The sequence below is a fragment of the Coturnix japonica genome, chromosome 4 (genome assembly GCF_001577835.2).
Source record: "Coturnix japonica isolate 7356 chromosome 4, Coturnix japonica 2.1, whole genome shotgun sequence".
NCBI lineage: Eukaryota > Metazoa > Chordata > Aves > Galliformes > Phasianidae > Coturnix > Coturnix japonica.
The window spans coordinates 35749898-35777783 of record NC_029519.1 but is presented as its reverse complement, the minus strand read 5'-3'; the positions used below and the strand labels follow the sequence as shown (position 1 = coordinate 35777783).

At 38.9% G+C, this 27886-nt stretch overlaps 1 protein-coding gene across 1 annotated transcript in view; it reads left to right on the top strand.

The window, feature by feature from the left end:
* TENM3 (teneurin transmembrane protein 3) overlaps window positions 1–27886 on the top strand; it is a 968340-nt gene that overhangs the window by 652607 nt on the left and 287847 nt on the right. The window contains 2 exon segments of the mRNA XM_032444361.1: window positions 12080–12382; window positions 26693–26971. Of these exon segments, the coding sequence (XP_032300252.1) occupies window positions 12151–12382; window positions 26693–26971 (511 nt within the window). The 5' untranslated portion in view covers window positions 12080–12150.

The following is a 27886-nucleotide window of genomic DNA, read 5'->3' as shown; positions in this document are numbered from 1 at the left end:
CAGTCAGTAGGTTTTTTTGTTGTTGTTGTTGCCTTGCTGCTTTGAACAGTAACTAAATCCTTAAATAGGATGTGGAAGATGCAGCCTCTCAGTAATGTTGTTGACCTGCTGATAGGCAGCAGCTCCTGATAAATCTGACTCTTGTGCTGAAAGCTACTGACTTCTTCACGCACTCTGGAGCATAGCCCTGTGGTTTTAACAGGTAAGAGGATGTGGAATAATACGGTTAGCAATATTTCACTATAATTATTGAGGCTATTTTCATTTGCACAGTAAATTTTGATTAAAAATAATGGTTTTATACTTTTCCGGCTTCCAAGTGTAAAATCATTATAGAACTGGCCTCTACAATGGCACGTTGCACATTTAAATATTTGCTTTGTTGCCTACATTTGAAGTTTCTCCTGGTGTTTATTTGGATGGGGGCGATTTCCCCATATTTTTCAGGGCAAGGGAGAGACTGTTTAAAAACTGAATTATGTAGTTATTAGAACATGCCTATCTTTGTCTTTTCTTCCAGTATTCCCTGGTTAATTTGTTTTGGTCATTTATACCATAAAGTACTTATTATTGTGAAGTGGCAAATGATCAGCATTAAAGTGTTTTTGGAACATGTTGTCGGAGGGATGAGGGAGGAGAATCACAGATATATTTCTCAAACTTGAATAGCTTAGGTTAGCTGTACAGTGTTGGTTTTTTTTTCAGTATTTTAGCTTCAAGAAAAACGACGGTTATGTTTATTTCATTCACAGCCCCCAACAATACTTTAATCACAGCATGTCTTTCATAGGTTTTTTTTATTTGTATACATATATGCATGCATGTATATTAAACATTTATATATGTATATTTCTATGCATACACACATATTTCACTCCCTTTGTAATGTTTAATTAATCTTTTAAGGTTTAGAGAGTTAAGCTTTGCGCACTGGTGAAGATCTGATGTTTCTTATAAAATCGGGCCACAAAGCTGTGTGTCTCCTCACCATTCCAAGCTCCCTAACCTGCTTTGCTCTGCTCTCCTTTGCTACGTTCTGAACTTTCTGTATGAGTCTTTCACTGTTCCAGCTGTGCTTGGTGTTTGTGAGTAATGCAATTTCTCCTTTACATTACTTGCAAATTCTTTGATTTTAAGTTCTTAAATTCATTTATATGGAGATCTGTCATGACAGAGCATTAAGATTTCCTTTATTCCTGGCAACCCCCAATATCAAAGATATGCTCTCTAAATCCTGACATCTGTCCTTTAAAAATCCTTTCCTTTTTGGATGCTTGCGTCTTGTAAACCCCAATTAACTTGCACACTCACTCTCACTCCCTCTTATTCTCTCACACATGTATTTTATCACTGATCTTGTCCTACAGCTCCCTACAGCACACTAAAGCAGTATGTTCTTGAATGCTGATGAGAATGCATTGAGTCAACCTGTAAACTTGAGGGGGTCAAGGAGGAATGAAGCAGCACAATTGTTGTTCTCAGCTGAATAAGGGCATCTCAAGAAGGCAAGTGCATCCGGAAATGATAGCCAAGTGGTGTGATTCCCTTCATTCACCATGCTGGGTAGTCTCATCCTTTCACCTGCATGCGCTAAGAGCCTATGATATTCATCAGACCGGCTCCAGTCTCAGGGCTTATCTACATCAGTGGCATCAGTGGTTTTAAAAGTGCACTCTTCTGTCAGTATAGCTGCATCTGCACAATAAATTTTGCTAGCTTAAGCTATGACTTGTAGTAAATACAGCTACACTGGAAAAAACTTTTCAGTACCGACTCGATCTCTCAGTTTGTTGCATTTTGAAAGAATGCTCCTTAGCTGTACAAATACAGAGATGAGACTTCAGTGCCGTCAGGTACAATACAGATACTAAGCTGTTTCTCCTATACATTAGTGATATTTCCACTCTGTGTATTCCATATTAAAATGGAATTGGAAACCGTTTAATTTTCATCCTATTTCAAATATCTGCTCATCTGTCCAGCAGTCCACGTGCACTTATGTGAGTTATCTTGACTGTCACTGTGGGAAAGATTTTGGTCCTTTTTCTGCTTTTGCTTTCCCTGCCCTGCTAAGTGAGCCATACCCTGCAGTATTCCTGGCTTTGAGTCTTTGCACCTGAATGGAACCCAGTTAGGTGTAAAGTTTAGTTCTGGAGTTACTAAACTGTGGATTTTCTGTACAAAACTCAGATAACAAGGGATTTCATTAATAATCATCAGATATTTTCATTACCCAATTATAGTCGTTTGTCCATTCATTTGGAGGTCAAATTCCATTTGTTGTATTAAGAGACTTTCTTTTTCTTTATAAGTTGTCTATATTTTAAAAGTCACTTTTGGATCTGTAACTGAATTGAATTGTTATGTCTGAAATCAGTGTTTGTACTGAGAAATTCAGCATATCATCTTAAGTGGGAATAAGAATGTAAAGAAGCAGTATACTTGCCTTGCAAAAGCATAACGTGAAGCTGCTCAATACTTCCTATAGAAGCTGGTGCTTCTTTTACGAATCTACGAACTTTTGGCAACGAAGTATTTTTTACGTGTTGAGACTGATTGCTGTGAGATGCAAGTGTACCGCACCAGCCGCTGTTGCTGGGCTCTGCTAGCAGCAGCTCTGCTGCACCCCTCCCCACTACAGAAATTATGCTGTGTGTGGGAGCACAACTGGGGCCATACCTACAGGTGACAAACACAGGCAGAGGAGGAAGGCGGTAGGACATGGTTCTTCATGGGACTTCCCTAGTGATGCAAAGGATGCTCTATGTTATTAAAGGTTAATCATTTGTTCTTTGAAGGCAGATACCAGAGAGGGTCTTCGTTGGCAGTCAGCTAGTACCATACCAGTGCAGGCTCTGTGAAAGTATTCAAAGAGCAGTGTGGTTCTTTGAACAAACTTGCTAAGTATGGTTGCAAATTTTATGTCTCAAAGAGTTAACCAAAGAGCATATTTTAAAACATTATTCCTTTGTTTGCATTAGTCATAGAGTCATAGAATGGTTGGAAGGGACCTTAAATATCATCAAGCTCCAGACTCTCTGGTTGGCATGGCCAACTGCCAACTCAGGCTGCCCAGGGTCTCACTCAACCTGGCCTTGAATGCCTCCAAAGATGGGGCATCCATAGTTTTTTTGAGCAGCCTGTGCTGACCACCCTCTAAGCAAAGAATTTCTAATGTCAAACCTAAATTCCCCCTTGTTTAGTACAAAGCCTTTCATATAAACCCTGTATCACCACTATTAGACAATGTAAAAAGTTGATTCCCTCTCCTCTTTATATGCTGGTTCAAATACTGGAAAGCCACAGTGAGGTTTCCCCAGAGCCTTCTCTTCTCCAAGCTAAACAAGCCCAGTTCCCTCAACCTTTCTTCATAGGAGAGGTGCTCCAGCCCTCTCATCATCTTAGTGACCCTCCTCTGGACCTGCTGCAACAGCTCCACATCCTTCCTGTACTGGGGGCTCCAGGCCTGGACACAGTACTCCAGATGGGGCAGAATGGCAGGATAAGAGGGACAATCCCCTCCATCTTCTTGCTGGCCACTCAAAATCAATTAATCAGAGTCTTTTTCCTGTTGAAATTGGAGGCAGACCCGAGGACTAGAAGTCAAATAATGGCAATGAGAGGACAGTTGTTTTGTTTTGTTTTCTTTTTTTGCGTGACCTTTGAGGTAAGGCTAAAAATCTGATGCTATAAAAGAGTTAGAAGAGGAATTACAGAAGAAAGTGTTCCAACAGAGCAGGCAGCCTCCGCTCTTTACTATACATTAGTGTAGGATAGTGCCAAAGAGGAGACAGAGGGTGTAAGAAAATACTGCAGCTTGCGCAGACAGGAAATGAGAACCCAGGGAGTGTTGAGGGGCATGTGACTGCTGATATAGACAGGTATGTGCAGAATAGAGATTGCTAATGTAAACTTAAGATAAACAGAGCTTTGCCACATTTCATGCTACCTGGGCGTCAACTAATAGATTTTCATGCTTCTATATTAGAAGTGATGAATAAATGTTGTAACAGTAGGAGAAACACCATTAATGCTATACACTATGGAGACTTTTTTCATCATCTAAAAAAAAAAAAAAAAAAAAAAAAGCAGTGTGCCTGTTGCACCTTCCTAGTCAGTCTGTATTGAAGTGACTTGTTAGTAAGTCTCCATGCTCCCAGGTAGAGACAGTGTTATAATTACACTGGGACCAAGTCTGAAAATCCAGTTACCCATCTGATCACTGGGAAAAGAAAAATCCTCCTGTGAATGTTTTCTATTTATGTGGGATTTCAAGTTTTGCTATGAGAAGCTGCAAACAGAAACAAAGGCTTGTGCTGCCTCCGTGCCCCATGTAACACAGCTTCAGCACCTGCCCTTCTGCCTTCTTTCTTCCTTCTCCTGCTCATCACCAGTGACATCCTCACTGCAGGGGTCCTCCTCATGCTTACACACACCTTCAGAAAGCTGTTTTCAGCCAAGATCTGTGAGGGTGTGCCCAGCTATTGTGTGTCATGTTTGATCTACTTGTAGTGACTGGAGAGAGGTATTTTTAAAACCTTATTACTGTCAAATTGTTGGAAATTAACTCTGTTATGAGATGGAGGAGGTGAATGATGGACAGCTTGTTCAGATGGTAAAGCTTGACATACAGATAGCTTTGTTCTCCGAGCAGGAATGAAGAAAACATTGCACCGTGTTCTCTGCGTGGGGACTCGGGGACTGGTGCACCCTTGCTGATGCTCAGGGTTTGTTATGTTTTGGGTTACATGTGGGCTTGTTACACGTGGGTTCTCCATCTGACTTCTTTTAGTTTCAGCAATTCCTGGATTTCTTTGGCTTTGTGACAGAAAAGAAGGGAGAGTTCAGAGCAGGTGCAAAAGTAAACCTGGGAGATACTGATCAGGAAGGAATTACACCTGCATAAATCAGGAGCCAAATGTAGATGGGTTGGGTAACGAAAGAGGGGAAAAGCTAATGTCTGAAATAAGTGTTGGGAAGGAGACTGTGGCATACACGTGAGTTTCAGGTTTAAAGGAGTGGATGAAAGTATTTAAGGCATTTTAATTGTTGCTGAATAATGAATTATGCAGTGCTGACTCTGGGAGTTTATTACTTGGCTCTGAAGTAAATCATGCATGATGCTCTCCTCTTCTGAGGTTTTGTTTGTTCTTTTCCTCTGCTCAGGTTTTCCTCTTAGGGTTTCCTCTTTTGTGTAGACTTTCTAGGTTCCTGTAAACCATTCTTCCTGAAGAGGAACAGAAATTGCTGGTGATAGCCAAGTCTGAACCCCTCCAAAGGGGAAGTTGATCCAGTCCCTGTTTGCTAACTACAGGCCTATGTGTGAGTAGGGTTAGCATGAGGCTGCTTTCAGTTCTCTCCTCCTGGAGGCTCCCAGCCATGATGTGGGAACTTCCAGAAATCACAAGGAGGAATGACGTGAAGCATTTGTTTGCTTTTCTTTCCCATAGGGGTTTTGGCCTTAACTACTGGCCACAAAACTTCCACAAATGTCATCCTCTGTGACTGACCAGCACCCTGTATCTTCTTTGCAGATTTTCTCATGTCTCACTGCAACACTTTCTGATGAATGTAGAACACGTTTAGTTGTTGTTTATTCTGCCTCTGATGAAGCTGAGATTTATTTTTTTTTTAATAGACTCTAGAAAGTAACTTTTATTATTATTACATCCTTTAGTGCTGCAGATATGAGTGCTCTGCTCCCCTGACTAATGCAGAAAAATGCACACAGGTATGCAGTGTATTTTTTCTGGTCGTCTTTTTGACTCCTCCTTTCCCCATTTTATTTTTTCTTTTCTATATATAATCCAATTATAAAACGTAGGGTTAGCCCATGAATTAGGGAGGCTTTTCCTGATTTCAGGCTGTGAGCTGCTGGCTGGCAGCCTTTCTGTTCCCAGCTCCCCTGGCTTTGGGTGCTTCCGCTCCAGTCTCTGTGCTAGAAGACAGACTTTTAATATTAAGAAGTGAGTTTCTAGATATGATGACCTGAAATATCCATGTATTAAGAGTCATCAGTTTGACTAATGGCACACCATGGCTACAGATCATCCTAAGCACCTCTTCAAAGTGTCATTTTTCCAGCTCAGTTGATTTCTGACATATCTCACTTTATCAGCTATTGAAGTGGAAATTTCATCACTCTTTTATGCCTTTTGAGTTTTTCTTAGTATTTGTTTGTAATAGGTTTTATGGGTGATTAGTTGTGTGAATTGTGAGTATTTCTGTGGACAGGAGACTCTCTTAATTTGCTTGATATTTGTACACTTTTTAATCTTCATGCAATACATTTCCTGCTGAATTTGCTTTGTTCCTTTTGCTGTTGAAAGGCAAGCAAGTATTATAACTAGTGCAAATTGCTATTACCATAATATTTACATCAACAAACAATTGCAATTACAAGGAAATCCTGGTTAAATTAAAATAATTCAGTAGAACTACTTAGGCATTACTTGTAGCAGTTTTCAGAGCTGACAATAGAAGCTGTCCTGACACCAATCTGTGCAACCTCTAATTTCGAGCAGAAGTCACAGCCCGCTTCTTCCTGCTGAAGTGCTGCAATGCTTTTCCTGTCGTGTTGTTGCAGTACCATATTGTGAGAGGAAATTTGTTCCTGACTGAAGCGAGCAGAGTTCAGGCTTGTATTAACCGAATGCGGAAGGATCAACGATCCCTAATTCATAATCATAGTAATTGGTAATAAAAATAATAGTAATTTGGTAATAGCGCGGGCTTCTGAGTGCAGCTGTGAATGCTGGCATTCTTAGGTATACCTAAATTGTTAGCTGTGGGTCTTTGGAGGGATGACGGTGCTGAATGCCTCAGTCCATTCCCCAGCCCTGCTCCTGCTGCCCTACCACTCAGCAGTGCATGGCTGTGTCACAGCAGTGCTTCCTGCCTGTGAGACCGGCAGAGAGGGCCTGGCCGTGCTGTAACTGCTTCTCGTGCTCATCACTGCTCTTCTCTAACAAGGAAATTACATGTTTCGTCCTCTATTTTTTTTTTTTTTTGCCCTGAATGTATTAAAATATTACTCTCTTTTTCTCAGCATCAACTCAATTTTTGCTTTTTGTGTTTTCAGTTGTCTAAAATGGCTATACGCGCTGAAAGGGAGTATAATACATGCTGTAGCAGATAGATAAATCAACACCAGCAATAGCATAACATCTTCTATGTGACTATCACTTCTTTGTTTTGGTAACAAGCATCTTTATTCTTAACTTTTTATTATCTTGTGTCTGTGTAGCTTTTGGGTAGCAAAGGGTATAAAATACTGAGCTTTTTTTAAGCTCTTTATTCCATTACCTCAGCGTTCTAACCAGCTCCTGTGCTGGAAGAAGATTCCCTGTGATTCCCTGTGACTGTTGGGAGAACAGCCATCCTGTTGCCAAACTGTAACAACCCTTTGGGGAGCTTGGCGTTGAAGCTACAGAATTAAATGCAATAATTTCCCATAACTGCTTTAAAAAGCCTGCAGGCCTGCTGTAGTTGTAGCTGGATGTTTTAGATAATGCTCTGTAGCATGGAATTTTCATCCCCATTTACATTTTGACAATTAAAATGTGCAGTACATTTTATGCCTGTTGCACTTTTCCTATAAAGTTGTGTAGGGCTTCAGTGTTGAAAGTGCTTGTTTGTTTGCTTGTTTGTTTGTTTGGTAAAAAGCTATGCAATTGTGGGGTTTTTTTCACCATAGTGGCTTTATTTTGCATTTCAGTGATGAAGGGGAACTGAAAGGCTATGTTGGAGAATTCTAAATAATATGCAGAACTCCTGCTTTTGCATCAGCTGGCCTTGAGACTGAGCTGAGATTCCTGTTCGGTCACTGAAGCTTCAGCATGCGTGGCTTTACATACTGAAGTTTTCTGCAACAATGAGAGAACTACCATCTCACAACTTAATTTAGTTACCTTACCTGACTTAGAAGTTATGGATTGTCTGTAAATATTTACCAAAGGGAAAGAGTTCTGTGGTCCCAGTGACCCAGCTGCTTATAAGAGATGCCTCTTTGGTTGTCCTATTTCTATAAGAAGTAATTATTAATTAAAAAACAGGCATCTGCCATTTATGATTTTGAATGGCTTTTATAATTTGGCATCTACTTGGGGTTGCAGCAGAGGCTACACAAGTGGGATGGGGTTTGGTACAGGAGAGCTGACGTGTGGGTCTGGTGATTGATATATGCTCACCATGTAAGTACTGTGTATGTACCCAACCGGAGTCCAAACCCTGGCCAAATCCTTACAAAGTCACAGAGGATCCAACAGGCAGTAACAGAGATGATCATCCCTGGTGTCTTGTGAACAGAAAAGCATCAACCACTTGGAACAGTGGCATACCTTGGTTAGATAATTTTCAGTTGTCTTCACTGGAAGTTGTGATGCAACACGTAAGAGTACTTAGTGTGGCTGTTTTGACATCGACATGTGACTGAATGAGTTAACTGTTAGCTTGATAAATACTGCTATGTGAAAATTCCTATTTTGGACAGGGGAACAGGAGAAGGGGAAATGGCCAGAAACTGGAGCATAGGAAGTTTTGCAAGAATGTGGACAAGAACTTCTTTACTGTGAGGGTGATGGAGCACTGGAACAGGCTGCCCAGGGGGGTTGTGGAGTCTCCTTCTCTGGAGATAATTCAAGACCCGCCTGGACCTGTGTGACATGGTGTAGGGAGCCTGCTTTGGCAGGGGGGTTGGACTCCATGATCTCTGGAGGTCCCTTGCAACCCCTACAGTTCTGTGATTCTGTGATTGAGGTTCTTTTAAGACTAGAAAGCTGGTCAGTGTATTCGATCAACTTCCAGCAGGATGCAGCTTTTATGATACTGAGAACAAAAGAGGAGAAAACATGAAATGTGTTGAAATTTGTCTACAGGTTGGTTCTGTTAAATCTGGAGATTGGGGTGGGAATTCTTTCTATTTATTTATTATTATATCCACAGTGATATATTAAAGCAGCTGAGCTGGTTCAGTAACTTGCAGGGTGTTTTTCTGAATCACTATTATCACACTAATTATAATTTATTGAGGATGTTCATTGAGTTTATGGGGAAAGAAAGATTGTTTTAAAAATTGGAAGTGTGCAGTAAGATTCCCGGTGGGACAAATAAGTCCTGTGTGGGGCTGAGGCTGCTGCAGCACCTTGTACCATGCTGGGTTGCTTCAGTGAAGGATTACAGCTCAACTCTTGTGAGGCCATCTGCACATATGCCTGTGTTTGACTCATCATTGCCAGACCAATAAATGATTGTTAATGCTGATATATTTCTGTGTTCTGCAAATACATTTGTGCTGTGCTCCATCTTTCTATTCATGTTTTCCTCACAGTGCAGGATGTTTATTTGTAGACAGATCTTTAAAATAGCTTTATTCTGGCTCCTTACTTCTGATATCTATATTAATTCAGTGATTAAAAGAATTTAAAGGTCTGAGACATAGTGTGTTAAATCTTTCCTAAAACTTGCAGGGAGGCACTAATAACTTCTGAGAAGCTTAAAGGCAGCTGAAGGTAAAGAGGTGTTTTGTATAATGCTGGTTTGAAAAGATCAAGGTCTTAAATCTGTTTTGTTTTGGTTTATTTCTTTCAAAATGCCCACACAAAAAAAAAGCACTAGCCCTCATTGTTTATCATGGCAGCGTAAACACTGTCAGTATCTCAATAATCTGATGCTGTTAAACAGCTTGTATTTTTTGTAACCTTTGCGTGCTATGCCTAGAGAAGCAATAGATAACCCAGCAAACTGCCTTTTGATGTTTTATTGAATTCATTGACTTCTGTGGTAAGCAGATCAGTAGTTTTCCTCATGCTACAGCATAGATTAAATCTTGGAGGATTTTAGCTTGCTATACTAACAAAGTATTCTGCGAGGAGTGGGTGGGTGTTTTTTTTTAATATCAGGAAGGAGCTACATATGCCCAGAAACTTGAAAAAAATCAAAATTATTTAAACTTCAATGATGAATAGCACATGTCAGTTTTCCCATGGCACAATTTAAAGACATTACAAATTAGTGTCCCTTTACAAATTTGAAATGCATAGGAGGGCAGATGGGCTTCTGCATGCAATCTCAGCTCTCCAGAAGAATACCTGCATGTACCTGTTAATGATGATTTTTGAAAGCATGTTTTAGTAATAAAGCATCAAGTTCACAAAGTGCTTAGAAAATTATTTTCATGTGGGAAGAACTTGCATTCATTAGTCAATCAAATATTTTAAAATTTGAGGGTTTCATAAGAGGTAAAAAGATATGCTGCCTGGACATGCAGACATCCAAATAGTCATAAAGTGTGTAAGCTACTATACTACCTCAATTTTATTGCCCGCATACAAACATTTCCATTTCTTTTACTACTCAAGTGTTTAAAAATGTAATTAATATAGAAGAGAATTTGCTCAAATGGAAAACTTGGCAGCTTTGTCTTCTAGTATATAGTGAGATCCAGGCAGGTCAAGAAACGTAAGAGATTTTCAGAGAATTTCAAAGCAGAGAGGATGATAAAAGACTTGCCATTCAATAACTTGAATTACACTTTGGTATTAAATGCTCACTAAAAATTGTTTTGTGGGTGAGAACTAATTTGTTTGTCGTTAAATGCTTAAAAATGTAGCAGGTTAAGAGTTCTAAAGCAGGCTTGTGTTTGCTGAATGGGCTGCTGATAGAATTGGATGTTACTTTGTGTTATGCACTACAAAATGTTATTTGAATTAGAGGGAATAGCCTTAAGTTGCACAAGGGCAGGTTCAGGTTGGATGTTAGGAGAAGTCTCTTTTGTGAATGCATGTCCAGGTGCTGGAATGAGTTGCCCAGGGTGGTGGTGGTTACACTGTCCCTGGAAGTATTCAGGAAATGTTTAGATGTTGTACTAAGAGATGTGGCTTAGTGGGGATGGTAGATGAATGACTGTACTGGATGATCTCCAGCCTTCGTAATTCTGTGGCTCTGAAAATTCTGCATCACTTGACTGATAATGCTCCACAAAATAATCATTTGTGGTAATAAAGTATGTTAAATTGAGGGGAGCCCCAAAGAGAAAGTTCTCAAGGTAGAGCAGAGTCCCAACATAAAAGATGTTGAACAAGAAATATCAAAGCCTTATTTAGTAAGTTCAGCTGCAAAGTATCAAGGTCATCCAAAGTTCTTTCTTTGTAGATTCGGACAGTCATTAAAATATATGAATTATATTCTTGATTTTAATGTAGCCCTTCTCTTTAAAAACAATGGCGGAATTTAAACTTTGGAAATTTTCTGTACTGTGGGAAGTGTAATTTTCCTTACTCTGTTGGAAGTGAAGTTATTTCTGTTAACTGTGTTGGGCCCATGAGATGAAACAGGGGAATCTTGTTTTGAAAACTAACTGGAATGAACCATTAAAGAAAAATGAATAGAAATAAGTTTCTTACTGTAACATTTCTCAAGAACATGATGGAACGAAAAATTACTCCTGGATGTCATTTCCAAATGAAATATTTCCTTGCTTCCCAGCAGAAGCTATATCAAACATACTACCCGAGAGAAGCCTTCCTACGTATTGCCTATGATGTTTTTGTAGCTTGCTGTGAAATTATATGTATGCTCTTGGTGAGAACAATTTTATAAGCCTAGAATTGACAATAAGCATTGTAGTAGTCTGTATCTCAGAAATAGACATTACAATGAGAAGTTTCTGACAAGCAGGAGGAAAAAGCATGTGTCTTTCCCATTAGGCACACACCTTCCTCAGGAAAGCCAAAGTGATATATTTGCAGATAGAAAGACTTTCAGTAAGTAACACGTTCCTTAAGCTGAAAAGCTGAGAGTGTTTTCTCCCTTAGTTTTCAGTCTGGTTTTAGTATTCTAATCTGCTGTATAAATAGAGGATTGTTGTGACTGGCATTGTTGTTAACAGGAATTAGCTGTTTGCTCCTCAGGATAGCTTGTACCTGAAACTATCGGGAGTCTTATGCACGCGACGGGACTGCATTTTGCCCGTAGTTGATCAGACCTTTCTCTGATCTCACATCAGGTAGTTAGAAAAGTAATCACAGCAATTAAAGATTGTTGTAACACATCTTCCGTTGTCTCTCTCATTCTGTTTTAGGTAGATGTGAGCTGAATGTAGATAAGAATTCCAAACAAGCTGGGCTGATGCGCACACAGAAGGAATGAAGTATGGATGTGAAAGAACGTCGGCCTTATTGCTCCCTGACAAAGAGCAGGCGGGACAAGGAACGGCGCTACACAAATTCTTCTGCAGAAAATGAAGAGTGCAGAGTGCCTACACAGAAGTCTTACAGCTCCAGTGAAACCCTGAAGGCTTTTGATCATGATTCCTCTAGGTTGCTGTATGGAAACCGGGTAAAAGACTTGGTCCACAGAGAAGCAGATGAGTATACCAGACAAGGTAGGCAAGAGGTTTTTATACAACTGGAGTGTATAATTCATTAGTACTAAGTAACAAGGCGTTCCTACTGTGAGAAGAGGATGTCATTAAACCCGTTTTAACACTTTTAGTAGTACTCTGCACAAACAATACACTTCATTTGTATCTTCCTAAATATTTTACAAAGATGGGAGAGCATTATGTGCCATCTTTGAAATAAATAATATATGCTCAACAGGAAACCTACATAAATGTCCCATGTTGGGCAATGACTCAGTGACAGCTTTGTGAGTTAGAGTGTGAAGTATTCAGGCCTTACAGTTTAAAAACCAGACCCCCGGCAAAAAGGATCATCTGATTAATGGGTTGTCCAAAAGCTTGCCACTCCAATATCCCTAAAATTTAAATAGCTTCAAAATTAATCACAAGAAATGAATGCAACCGTTCAGAGAACATGAGGCCCCATAAGTAGGCTTGCTGAAAAATCCTGTATGCGTATTTGAGTATACAAATAATTTAATAGCTGAGTGCTTTTAGTTCACAAGGGCAATAATAGAGCACTGTAGAGTGAGTAAATTAGTAAGGTGAATCAGTTTGAAAGTGGGTTGTTGTTGGGTTGTTTTTTTGTGTGTGTGCTGTTTTTTGTTTGCTTTTAGTGGATAACTGTGACACCTAATCAGATGCTAACTGCTGTCTCGGTTAAATTTCTGAGTCTAGGACAGGGGACTTGTGAGAGATGTAAATATCCATGGAGTTATCCAAAACCCAGCCTGATGTGGACCTGGGCAGTCTGCTGTAGCTGACTCTAGCTGAGGGAGAGTTTAGCCTAACTGCTCTTAAGAGATCCTTTTTTATTCTGTCAGGTTGCACTTAACTCTCATTAGGGTCAAGAACTCAGTTCATCACTTTGGATTCAAAAATGTAACCTCTAGGATTGGCATTTCTGCACTTCCACAACTAAAGTACTTAATGTAAGGTTTAAAAAAATAAAATATAATTAAAAAATGTTGAGATGTGTGCAGTATTGTTGCCTAGCTATCTATGAGAATAAATGTAGGCCATAAGATGTGTAAAATGAACCCTCAGTCTTCTATATAAAGATTTCTCTCTTCTGAGGAAGCAGGAGATTCAGGAGTAGATATAGAATGCTTTTTCCTTGTGAGAAAGTCTTTAGCTTTGATTTTAGAATTGCTTAAAAAATATTTTCCCCATTGGTGGTTTATCTTTGTTCCAAGTAGAATAACTTTACATTAGAATTAGAGCCATGCAGATGGTGTTGACTTTTTTCCCTACAAATGTCTGCAAAGGAAATAAAAATATTTCTCTTCGACTCATGTAACTGAGGATGGCTGCTACTGTGGTCTGTCTGCTTTCTGCTGTGTATTTTTTGTTTCTGTGCTATGTTGAAACTTCAGGTCATCGCTTCTTTTAAGCTGAAGTCATTAGTCACCTTGATCCTGTTACTTTACTAAGGGAAAACCAAGAGGAATGAAGTTTTCTAAGGCTCGTACTATAGGCACTTTCATAGTACTAATGGCAAAATTTATATCAAAATAGACACTGTTTATTTAATATCACCTAACTAAGAATTCACAAACCATTCCCTGAATAGAGTACTGTTCTCTTTAAATAGAAATAAGGAAATGGAAGAAATGAAACAATCTGGCACAACATGTATGATGAAGCACTGGGGCTTGCGGGTTTTTTTCCTCTCCATTTTCTTCAGAAAAGTACACAGTACATAGTTAATACTTATTGCCCAGTATGCAATAAGGTACACATCTGTCAGTCTGAGATGTGTAGTGTCATCATCATCTTCCAGTGCTCTCAGTGCTGTCATCTGTGTCTGTTTGATTTTTCTCATTGTCTGTTCACTTTCCCATGTACAGCTTACTGGCTTCCTCTAATACTTGCTGTTTTAGCATCTTTGGGGACTACCTGCAAGTTTGATAGGGTCAAAATAATAAGAACTGGTTTTGTAGTTTTAGATACTGTGTTCTTTTGATTCATCCTTGACTGAGAGAATTTACTACTAGCATCAGAAGCATTTGGTGGAGGAAGTGCTCAAGATCATTCTAAAGGCTTTTTAATAATATATATTTATATATATATATGGAAGTTTCTTTAATATATATGTATATATTTGCTTCTGTCTAAAAATAGAGTGCAGATATGTAGCTGCTTTAACAGTCTAATTACATGCTACCCTGCAAAAACAACAGGAAAAAAAACTACAGGCGAAAAAAGGCAAGTGCTGATAAATGCCTTTAATCATAAATTAACATTTTTATTAATTGATGGTGACTGCTTCATTTCGCTCGGCCTGTGTAAAATGGTACCAAATTTCCAGTGTCCACTGGAGATCTACTGGAGCGATTACTTGAACTTCTTGACTCTTCCAAATCTGACGCAACTAAAAAATGTCACCATTGTTACTGCCAATACACGGGGATAAACCCTTTAAAGCTTTTTGTTTGTTTGAGAAATTTACCACCTCCTCTTCCTTATTCGTCTCAGTATGGGTTATTGTGCTTCCTGCTTCACAGTACCCATGGTTGAACTCAGAAGGGGATGCTGCCATAGGAGATAGATGTGCCTGGAAGTTTTGTCCCAGGAAATCTTTGCTTATGGAGGGGAAGTAACCCAGTTATCAGCTCCACTCTCAGAGTCTTCTTCTTCATCCACTGAATTTCTGTTGTTTGAGATTTACTGCGTAAATTGGGGGTAACAGTCTAAAACGATGTTTCTCCTTTTATTTCATAAAACAGTATTTAAAATAATTTAATTTTAAAATATTGTAGTATTTATCGTAGGACTAGGATTATCTTGTTACCTTGGAACCCAGCTAATAAGATTGTAGGAAGGGATGTGTGTTTCTGGGAAGTGACTTACTTGATCAAGGCAGTGTGATTTCAGTTAACTATAAAGACGAAGATCATCTCCTGCAGTCTTCTCCCTCCTTCTCAAACACCTATGTATGTTGCAGGACCAGGTTTATTTTTAAACTCTTCAGTTCTCTCTAGTTTACTCTTTTTAGAACTTCTAATTTAGATGTTTATTTTCACTTTGTTGTTAATCTCCATGTAAGCTTCAAAAAAAATTGGTAATTGTGAGTAATTAAACTCTGCACCCAACCATGTAAATGAAGAACTTGAGCCTTTTTCATTAAAACTCCTTTTTAAGCGTGATTTTACATTGCATACTTGAGAAGATGCCTAATCTTGTCCTTGACAGTGGATGAAGCACCATGAAAGGCTGTTTGCTTTCCAGAATGTGATGATATGATTGTTTGCTGTCTGAATTAGAGAGGAATATGATACCTACTTACTTATGCTTTGAAGTATCCAACTGTAATGAGCAGTCTTATTTAAATGTACAACTTCTTTAATTGAATTCCGAAACCTAAATGCTCATGTTTTGGAGTATGCCCAAGTATCACGCTGAATTCAGAAATAAAGCTGAATATATAAAGTTGATTTTCTCCATTGCTTGGAGAGAAATTCCTTTATTTACAAAAATATTTGGAAGTGTTGCGTGAGTATGGATGAGGAGGGAAGGACTTTAGAACTACAGACAGCAAACTGTATGTTTAAAATTACATTTGATAAAAAGATTTGGAATTAATTGTGTAGTGTTTTGCAAACAATTTGTAGATGATCGTGAATCAGACCTGCAAAATTCTGCAAGAACTGAAGGGCTTGTTTTACAGGTCTTATTATTTTAGGAAGAGAAATAAAGGCAGGCCAGAACTGTATTTTATTTATTGCCAGATATGTTTTGAAACTCTTGGACTCTGCAATGTCTATTAAGTAGCCATCATTCTGCTACAAAGAATTTTTTGTTGCAAGACAATATAAAGATGCTATAATGGGATCTACATGCCAAGCCAGTGAGGATATGAGTGGGAGGCACAGTTGGCATGACACACTGAGATTTGCATGTGTCCATATTTACACATGAAGTAATTTCACCACTGTTCATGAACACTGTGAGATGAGAAGCTGAGCTGCAGGATACCTTTTGCTACAAGAAGGGCTGACGAGGTAGTGCAGGTTGTGTTAATTTTTTTCTTTTTGAAAGCTTGAGGCATCTGTACTTTAGCCTGGAGGTAAAGTTACTCGGTCTTTCTAACTGGCGGCGAGCATAAGTTCTCTGTGTTTATCATTCAGCATGATTTGCTGTCAGCAAAGCCTCAGCTCAAATTCCTTTTCATGCTGCCCCTTCCAGTTTTGCAGGAGAAAGTATTCATATAGATGTTTTTATATCTTTACTGTCCTGGAATTTTTAGGAGCCTCGTAACTCCTTGAGCCTGCAAAGAGAGGGGCTGGACTTAACAAACAAGCAAAGAAAAAGAATTTCTTCCCATCACAATATGCTGGGTCACTGATATGAGGCTGCTGAAAAGCAAAGCCATTTACAGTACGTTACACTGTGCTGATGAATCGTAACTGCTGTTCAGCTGCCATTCCATGATAATTAGATTTAGGCGCTGGAAAAATCTCACCACTCAGTAAAAGGAGGACCTGAAATAGTGATATGTATGTTAGGACATGTTATGTTATTATTGAAGATGTTAAACTCTGTCAAAGGTTCATTTTTAAGATTTCAGAAACTTGAAGTATGAATTGCAACTTCTAGTCTAATGAAACAGGATGTCAAATTGTATTGTTTTAAATATTAGCTGTTTGAAATGACTTATTTGGGTAGCAGAGTGATTAATCTTTTCAGTCACCATAAACATCAGCTGCAGGATTAAAGAATTTAAATGGTTGCAGTTTCAAACCTAAAGCTCATGTACTTCAAGCCTTCCCTTATGAGGCAATGGGAGGGTAGGTGGATCAGGCCACTTTTGAGTTTCTATTATGTATGCCTTATCAGTGTGCTGGTTTTGACTGTCAGATAGGCAAGAATTCTTACCAGAACTTCATTAGCCCGCAGTGTGGATTATTTACAAGCAGGTATGAAATAATAAACAAGTGACTTTGCATTCTCCTGATGAGCAAATTAATCGCCGTTCAGTGACATGGCAAGTGCCATCTTTGAAAATCCAAGGCAGCTATCAGCATTAGAGTTCTATGTTGTGAGCTGCAGTGCAGAATGCATCCTTAGTATGATTTTGGCAGACTTTTTTGTTATGCTAAAACACAACCACCTGCAGCATCCTCTCAACCATCCAGCAGTTGAGCAGGCAACTTTTGTGAGAAGCATACAGTGCCAGCATGTGCTCGGTAATTCTGTGGCCTTGAGCTAAGCACGTAACCTTCTGCCAGCAGTGCTTTTTTTTCTTTTCTCTCTGTAATACAGGTATACTAACACTTGCCCACCTCACAGACATGTTGGGAAGATTAATTAGTTTATGTTTGCAAAACGCTTTGAAGATGAAAAGCACTGTAAGTGCTAAGTAGTATTATCATCTTACATTGCTGTACTAGTTACTTCTTAAAGGAACTGTAAGAAGTTAATTGGTTTTCAGGTTCCAGGTGATAAGGATCTGTTGACTTTTAAAGTTATTCTCTTAGCTGCAGAGTGGTACTAAGGAAAACATTTCACTTTCATTTGATTAAGAGTATATTTAGCTCCTGCTCAGTGATGCACGTGCTTTCTCTAAGGTTTTCATCTAGTTGAAATTGGCCCCTTGAGGGTCATGGTCTGTAGATGAGCTATGGATCTGGAGACAAAGGGCAATCGTGATTCTCTAGGGAAAAATCAACCTTGGTTATTGGCAGTACACTGCTTGATCAGGCATTTCTGCATGGCCTTGGTCCGCAGAGTGAAAGCCTCATCCTGTACCAGACCAATTGCAAAAGAAGGGAACGAAGTTCTTGATCATAATGATTATGGATTTTTAAGGCGAACAAAGGCCATGAAGGCTTTTGGCTTCATGGAATGAAAGACATTCTGGAAGGTCTGTGATTGCCCTTATAGTTTGATGTAACTCATGTAGCAAGATGTGTATGCTGCTCCTGTTCATAATAAGCAGCTGACTGGAGAATGGGGGAGATATGTGAGCTGCACACATGGCTGTGAAAGATGAGTGTGGTGTGTCAGTGTCCATGGTGAGAATGAAGCAGGAGAAGCATGCAGTCCTGCTTGCTGATTTAGGGTCGAGAGTCAGGACTCCACACCAGCTTGTGAGGGTTACTTGTTCCATTACTAGCAAACTGATGTGGGAGGAAAGATTGAGAAGTGTAATAGGAATTATTCCTCGGTCAGATTATAGTTTTTGTAAGTCGTCTAAATTGTCACTGCTTACTGGCTTGAGAGGCAGTACTTAGAATTACTTATCAAAACCAAAAGAGAAAATGGAAGAGCCATCAAATCAGATTAGTCTCATGTTTTATGTTTACGCTTTTTTATTTGCCATGTCACAGATACATCCAAGTCATAAACCCTTTCTTTTCTTCAGCTTAATGGGCTTTCTGCTAGAAAATCTACATTAAGCCTACACTGTGCTACATCTGGATGTGAACTCCACTGGGGAAATGTGAAGGGAGCTGCATGCGAGTGAGGGACGAACAGGGTTTTTCTGCAGAATCCGTGGGTGATTTAGTTACTGGCATTTCTTGTGCTTACCTACAGTGATCTGAGACCCTCATTCTGTTCATGCACTGCAGAGGAAACTCCTAGGAATGTGGGATGTTTATTTATGAAATTCAACAAATACAAATGTATAAAGGCTTTTCTGAATGAGATCATTTTATTTCTTTACACCAGTTCAGATCCTGTTGAAATGATCAAATTTTCTGCCATGCTACGCTGTATCCCTCTCTCTGTCCACTGTCTTGTGGCAGCAGATGTGCCTTTTCTCCTGCAGAATTAGTGGAGTTCTCCCCTCCACATCTGAAGGGATAGGATTGAGCCGGGGCTGTATTCTACATGCTTCTTTCCCTGCTGACTCCTTCCTCTTCACCTTCCTTTCCCATTCCAAGCCATATGTTATGTCATTAGCATCCTACTGACCTTAATGCGGCAGTTCATACCTGTCAGATCTGTGGTTTTAGGCTCTCTTCAGACTGCATATCCATCATCTCTGCATTGCTTACCCTCGGGTCATATTTTCTTCACATCTATCAAATTTAGTCTTTATTTGTATTTTGTAATAAATGGATGCTTAGGTGTTGATGATTCACAGTTTGATCCAAACTTTACAATAGAGGCCTGAAATATCTGTACTGTCATTCTGGTCATGATCAAGACTTTGCATTCCTTGCTACTTATGGAGTTACATTTCTATTTTAAATCCACAGAACCTTTTTTCCCTTGCAATCCATGTTCTGGATAGACTTGCTAGTTTCCCTTAATTTAAATTGTATATTACTTGATCATATTCAGAAAATCAGATTTTTTTTTTTATCTGAAATCCAACAATTTGGAACTGTAATGTTTGAATTATTAATTCTGACTGAAACACAATTGCTTATGCTGCAGCTTGAAGCTTTGAATTGTGCAATTGTAAAATTATCTTCAATTGACTTTAATCTTACTCTGTGATACCTTCAGAAGGACTTGATGAACAGTCCTTTATCCTTATGCTAGATTAAGAAGTGCTTATGTTCTCATCTGTGGATTAGTACTGAGGATCCTCCCGCCACCCCCAAGCCTGCCAGGGAATATAACAGAGTCCCCTGTACCATGCCAAAGAGAGACTGCATGTTTCAATTCTAACTTGAAAAAGTAGTGGTAGGAAAATGTTCTGTACCACTTGCATTTATTTTGTTCTATCTCTTGAAATATAAATTTCCAAGACCAGTGTTAAAACCTGTCTTTCCTTGCATTTTTATAGCTTGGTGCTACTGTGAATACATGACCAGTCTAAATATCATGTTTGAAATACTCTAGTTCCCTCCAGACAGTGAAAGTTGGGTGGGGGAGGGGGGTTGTGTTTTTGTTCTGTTTATTTTTGTTTGCAGACTATACTCGGGTTTGGGGTCTTTTCCCATTAAAACTCTTCTATCTGAAGTTGCACAAGTGCAGCTTGGAGATCATGTCACTACTGCTAGTTCTCAGGGAGTCACTGCGAGTTTGGCTTAGTTCCTCACCTACTTTTGAAAGTCTGTAAGGAATGGGAGAGCTGCATGGTTAAAGTTTGCTTAGACAAAATATGATTTAATGCTGTTTGGTTCTGTGTATTTTACTGAAAGTATTCAGAAGCATCTTTCCTACAGTTTCACTCAGATTCAGATAAGGACAAGAAAAGGCGGTAAAGATGGAAAAGAGAATGGAGCAGAAAGGTCAAGAAACAGGTTAGGAGGTGACAAGGAGGTTGTAACGAGTGAGGAGAAAAGCGCAGAAGTTACTGACAGGATAAAACCACAACATAGTGGATTAGAGTGCTCTAAATTTCATAGATAATATTCACAAAAGCAGAAAAGAAAATCAGGATGATGTAATTAAATTTTTTTTTTTAAAAAAACAGAATATTTACTAACACAGGCTAAGTGTGTTACTTGTCAGTCTTCACTGTGGTTCCTTGAATCCTGACAATCAGAATTCTGCAAATGCAGCTTTGGAATCTCCTGTTAGTGAATGTACTGTGGAGTTTGTGCAGCAGAATGGATGGTATCGCATCTATTACTCATTCTCTCTTTTCTGTAACTGTGTTCTACCTGCCTAACACTCTGAATTCTAAAGGCAGCATTTGTACACTTCTTATCAGAAGTTTATAAAGCATGAAGGGCCTCTATCTTTTGCCACCTCCTCTTCTAAAATCTTCATCCTTTCATTTTGAGCAAATTTGTTTTCTTATCCACTTGCTTCCCATTTTATGTCCTTCCTCTCAAGACCTTTCCTTAGATAACAGTGTCTTAGAAAGCCTGACTTGCTGTCATTGCTATCTGTAAATTGAGAAGGAAATACGCATATTTTATTTACAACAAATAGCACTTTTTTTTTTTCCTTGAGAAACCAATCAGAATTGGCATTCAGAGGTAGATAATGTTTCAGATCTCTTAGGATTGCTTGGGATTTTTGTTAAAGCAATGCAGCTCTGCTTTGAGCATCTTGAAAGATGGTATCCTCTCAGTGCTCCAGCAGTGACTATCTGGTCACCTAAGAACAGAAGGGATGATTCTGCTGTTTATCATTCCACACAAAGAAGCTCCCTTCTCCATCTTTTACTCACACACGATTGAATGCTGCATTTTTTAGGTATTGGTAAAGAGATTAGCCCAGCCAGTGTGCAGTTACCAGAGCTATTCTTTCACGGTTGTCATGTATATGAGTTAGGAAGGCAAACTATTGCAGAATCAGTAGCATGAGGCTCCTGGTTTTACAGAAGTGATGAAGCATTTCAAAGGCATGTTGTAGCTGTGTTCTGATTCTTGCTCTGCAAGAGTAATCAGAAGTGCTGTGGATCAGCTCCAGGCAAGGAGCTGCAAATAAAAGAAATGTGCCATTGTGTGTATTAGCTAAGCGTGGATACAAAAGTAATTCCCAGTATCAAAATAGCAGAAAACTATGTGGTCCTTGTAACAACGGTTTTGATATCGGTTCTCTTCATATGCTATTTCAGTGATAAGTGTTGTACTGTGAGGACCTATTTGCATGCAGTAGTCTTCAGAGAAAAAAGAAAAACAAGAGGCACTTTTCCACATGTACTTTCTGAATAAATTATATTAGTCTTCTTTTAGTTAAAAAATAAAAAATAAATAAAAATAATTAAGTAATCAGAATGAAGTACAGGAACAAAGATATACAGAGGAGAAGAATAGAAATGAGAAGATTGCTTCTCCCAAGGACTATGACCACATGTTGTTTTTTTATCTGTCTTGCCACAATTTGTTTTTCTAAATTTAGTATTTTCCTGTAATGCATTACCACAGAGTGATTACAGGGAAAATGCATTTCAGAATGATTTCTGAACTGCACAGAGGTGTTGTGGACAGACAGAAAGCAAAGATACAAAGGAAAAATACTGCCAAGTCTTAAGACTGGAGCAGGGACTGGCAAGTAATGGATATAGAGACAGCAGAAGAGGAATGAAACTTTATCAGAACATTAAGCAAGAGCAGACCCAAATACAGTGCAAGGCTGAGCATGCACATGGGTGGGTTTGGGACTTCTGCCATTCTGGTTTTATCTCTACCCTGTGATGGCAAAACTGAAGGCAGCAGGGGCACTCACACTACAGTTTATCTAGCTTGAAAGAGGAGTGTGCATGTGTGTATTTTATTGCTAGCCTCACCAGTGTTTTCTAGGAGGCTTTTTAGTTTAGGAGTGTTTCTTTCCCTTCTTTCCAAAACCATCTGTATTTGCTAAACCTGACTTGTAGACTTTGCAGTAGTTAATGGATTACAGAGATCAACAGCCATGTCTGAAGATGCTGACAAATTCTCTGCTGGTTCTTTTCTGTTCATCTGTTAGTTTGGTTTTCCATTTCTGGGGTTTGTCATTTTAGGAGGATATTTCTGTGTTAGTATAGATCCAGTTTAAAGCAAAGATTGACAGCTGAGGAACCACAGGGCCTTTTTTTTTGTTGCTTTTTTTTTTCAGTAGTCCTTTTCTGAGACCCTTTTCCACAGTTAGCACTTCCAACTTGAAGCTTAAGTTATTGTAGGCATCTCTAAATAACATCTCCAATTTAGGCCATTGAAACCAACATAGCACAAGTAGAGCAGGTTGCCATTTAATTTCAGCCATGAAATCCTGATATACTAAAAAAACGTGTAACTTCTGCATACGTTGCACTTGTTTATATATGCACTATTTGATTTTATAATTGTCATTCTAGACAAGTACAAGCTGGGCGGTCCTGGCTGAGAAATTGTGTGTGTGTTAAAATTACTTATTGATATGTATTTAACACAGTTAGAGATAACACCAATCATTCAGGTGGGTTTGCAGTGGGAAAATACCATGTTTTGAACAGTGATTGCTGTACTAGTTCTTGAAAGTTATCTTCAAGTTATGTTGTTCATTTGCTCATGTGGACATGTGAATGGTGCCAGCATTCCTTACACTAACTGTGAATTTACATTCCTAGCCAAGGGAGATGGCAGTTTCTAAGGGTGGACTGGTAGTAATAGCGTTGTTATCAGTTTTTAAAACCAAACATCATTCCAAATGGCCCCCAAGCCCCAGAGTTGTCTCCAAAACAAGTTTCATTGAAACATCGTGTCTAATTCTTTTTTTTTTTTTTCCATTTTACACTTCATACTTGTTGTAAAGGAAGGGAAGAAAAAAAAAATAGAAAAAGAAAAAAAAAAGAAAAAAAAAGAAAGGAAAAAACCCACAAAGCTTTATCTGTATCTATTTACTCTTTCTTCTCCATTTTCTTTTCTGAAATTAGTTCATTACAAATTCTCCAAGTTGCTTTTTATGTCATTATGAAATGCTGAGGCACCTATTGTCAGCGGGAGAACTTACAAATGTGTGTATAGTATAAGAAACTGATGATTAAATCCCTCGCGTTAAAGTCTTCCTGGAAAGGTTAATTAGAAATGTTAAGAACACAGGAGGGAGAACATCCTGTCTTCATTCTCTTTTTCCACCGAGCCCCTACAACTTTCTTTTAAGGTTTTTTTTTAGTAGCACTGTTCCCTAGCAGGTAAAAGCTCCCATTGTAGTCTGCAGCCCATTCATTCTGTGCCCAGCCTCATTCAGCTTCTCCTGGATCCTGAAAATTTCAGGGAAACTTAAGATGATGTAAAATCTTCGTATTACATGTGTATGATTTCCTTTGGGACATAAATTCCTACACAAATACATATTTTTCCATGTCAACTTTCTTTGTTTTTCATTTGTGTAGGCAACTTACATAGTGTGCAATCCTCTTAGTGAAGCTTTTAGGAAAGCTTTAATTCAGGAGATGATTGAGCCTGATGTCTCTAAAGCTGTTAAAGCATTTCTGGGCAATGCTGCACAAGTTCAGTGTAGTGAAAGCTTTACAATATTGAATGTGATGAGAGAGCACTAAACAACCCTTCTTCTGTCTCCAGAATTGCACTGGAGCTTTGCTTTGGCCCTATGACATGCATTTTTGGTTCTCATGTCCTTCCAAAGAGGCATGGGGGGTGAAAACAGAAAGCAGGTGAAAGCAGGCTGTTGTAAAATAAAGTAAAAAATAAAACTCAAGGATAGGTGGTCCATTATGCCTGGGACTGAGCCTGAGAAAGTGACAGTGGGTTTTCATGTAGAATGCCTGGAAGAGTTTCTCTTAGAAATAAATAACAGTCTGCTTAAGAGCATAAAAATAGTCATTAAAATAGGAAATAAAATTAAAAGGGCTCAATATTCTCCACAGAATGCCTGGGAGTCTGATGCTGGGCATGCAGCATAGTGCTTCGCAGAGCTAGGTGCTGCTGTGGCTGACCTCTATTGCCCTTGGAGCTGGCCACATTCTGTTGTAGCTGCCAGCTCAGCCCTGGACACAGGACCATAGATGTATCGTATAACCTCACAGCCTGGAGGTTCGGTAGCTGCTTGGTTACTGACTCGAGCACTCTTGTTGTCAGTCGAGGCTACCTCTTTCTATTTTACTTCCTTTAGCATTGTTTTTAGGACAAACCCAGTGTTGCATCTGCAACTGGGCTCACACACCTGCATGTTGACTTTTCCTGTCTTTTGCTTCAACTGCCAGAGATGTTGGAAAAACACAGATTCCTGTAATAAGATATCCAACACATAACACCAGTGGCCAGGCTGTCATCCCTAGCATAAATTTGCCTAAACACTGAAAAGAAGAAATGTGTTGTAAGCAGCTCCTTTTGTTCTGTTCTGCCTGCTACAGCTGGGCGGTTTGTTTGGCCTGTTTGCTTCTCATCTTAGCTTCGTCTCTCACAAAACCTGAGCACTCATGTGGCCTGACTGTTTTTAAATGGAAAGGTACGGCCAGACCGCATATGGCAATTACCTGTTCTTATGTTCTTCATACAGTCCAACCCTTGTCACAGATCCATCTTCTCCTTTTGTATTTGCTCAGATATGCACCTCCCCAGTAGCATTTATGCTCAAATCTGTATCTACAGCAGCAAATAACTACAGTTAGCTTTGTACCTAATAGTAGTAACTGGTTTTCATTATTTATGAAACTCATTTTCAGAATTCATTTATGGTTCTGACTGCAAAGTCAGTGGCACTTAAAGTGACCACTTCATATGACCACAGCAATAAAGTAATTAATTGGATCACTTAATGTCTTGCTCATTGATGTGCTTAAACTCTTAATATTTCAGGAATTAATTACATTTTTATATTCTTTCTATTAGTTTTTATTTGAGGGGAGTCTGGTTTTGCTGTATTATAAGCTTCAATGGTCTTATAAACATGTATTTTCATGTATTTATAAATGACTAATCTTGGAGCACCTAGGATGCCTGTCATATGCAAAAACTGAGCGTGTATTGTAATTTGTTCGCAGAGCTATCAGATAACTGTGAGCCAGAATGGAAAAGCATTATGGGCGCTGGCATGCAAATGAGCTTGCAAAGTGTCTATATATCATACAGCATCTTAAATCTACAGACATAAAAGCAGAATGAAGACACAGCCGTTAAAAAGGCAGTCATTTTTGAGTGTCACATAACTTAGACACTTCTAAGTTATTGCAGTGTCATGAGTTTATCGCACCTAATTTATTAATACAATCATTTGGGATTCGCTTATGTCTCTTGCTCTGCCCCAAAACAGAGGCTGAAAGTCTGCTTAAAATGTACAGGCTCTGCTTCAGCTGTAAAAGCCTGAATCCAGTGGCAGAAAATGCCATCTTACCACAGGCCTGCAGGCAATGAGAGGCAGTGTTCCTGTTTACATTTGTGCATTAAAGGAGAGCAGAGAGCTCCAATGAAGACCATGGGGGTTGTGCTCCCATTTAATTTTTCCAGTGCCACTTTAGGTGATGTCTGTACAGGAAAATATCCTGTTGCTTAGGCTTCTCTAGTCAGGACAAAAAAAGGCAATTCTGCCAAATACCTTCTACTGCTTCATGCTTCAGAAAGGTAAAAAGGAAAAAACTAAAAAACAAAACAAAAAAAGAAAAAAGAAAAGAAAAAAGAAAAAGAAAATAAAAGCTTACCATTTACTTCTAATCCTTCTACACACTGAATTAGTTTCTCTCTGTTTGCAGGTTCTGTTTCTTTCATACATGAGAACACTTTTGATGTGTTCAAGCAGTTGCCGAAACAGTGCTAAGGTACTCAGAATGCAAAGGGGCACTGCAGAGAGCTGGAGACAGAAGGAACCACTTGATTGTAGTACATAGGGAGTTTTGACAAAACAGCTTATGTGATGCCTGAGAAAATTAGACGCATAAAGAGTTTTTACTTCTAACTTCTTAATTTATTATTTATTTTTTTTAAATTCTCACCTTCTGTTGTCTTTTTTTCCCCTAATCAGGACAGAATTTTACCCTAAGGCAGTTAGGAGTTTGTGAACCAGCAACTCGTCGAGGACTGGGATTTTGTGCGGAAATGGGGCTCCCCCACAGAGGTTACTCTATCAGTGCAGGGTCAGATGCTGATACTGAAAATGAAGGAGTGATGTCTCCAGAGCATGCCATGAGACTTTGGGGCAGGGGGGTCAAGTCAGGGCGCAGCTCCTGTCTGTCGAGCCGTTCCAACTCAGCCCTCACTCTGACTGATACCGAACACGAGAACAAGTCCGACAGTGAAAATGGTAAGTTCCTACACATATGCACGTATATAAATCAATGTTTTATTTGCTGTCTTGGTTGACACTCAGTCATTTCAAGTCATTAAAAGTTCAAGGAATGGCCTTGAATTATTTATCCACTTATTTTTCTTTTTCCTCCCCTTCCCAGAAAAGTCAATATTCACGATCATCCTAACTAATAAAGGCTTTGGGCTTGATGTTTTAGCTGTAATTTTGGAAGAGTTTCATCACAAAAAAAAAAAAAAAAAAAAAAAAATGGGAAATTCACTGAATCTTCACAAAGTGCAACAAGGTACAATATCCCAAAAGCTCAGGAAAAAAAAAAAAAAAAAAAAAAAAAAGATTAGCTCTGTTTTATCTTGGGCCATTTCACCTGTTACCCTTTGGGAAGCAGCAAAGTAAGTGGTGATAAAGTTGATCCCTGAGGCCAGCTTGCAATCAAAGGTTTCATTGTAAACTCCTCTTTTAAGACATCTCAGAGAAGTTGCAGAATCTTAGATCGGATGAATGAACACAAAGAATAGCTTATTAAAAGGACTCATGTGATTGGAAAACAAATTTGATCGTGCTTTAAACTTACTAGCTGATGAGAGCAATTGGAATTGTGGTGAAGAGGGACGTGTGGCCTTTGATGTGCCCAGGGGACTGGATTACTGTGCAATTAAAATCTGCAAATAAATCTAAACAGCAGCTTTGTAGGATGTGGGGTATGACCATTGTATATTAAGGCTTAGCTTTTTTAAATGAAAAGAGGTTAATGCAATTGACTTGATTCACTTTTAAAGCTTTGCAAAATCTTTTACTTCAACTCGAGGTTATGAACAGAAATTGATGTGATGTTAAATGCTAAGTGCACAAATCTTAGAAAACATCTTTAACTTCTTTTTGTTTGCAGAAGATTTTCAGCTTCACTAGAAT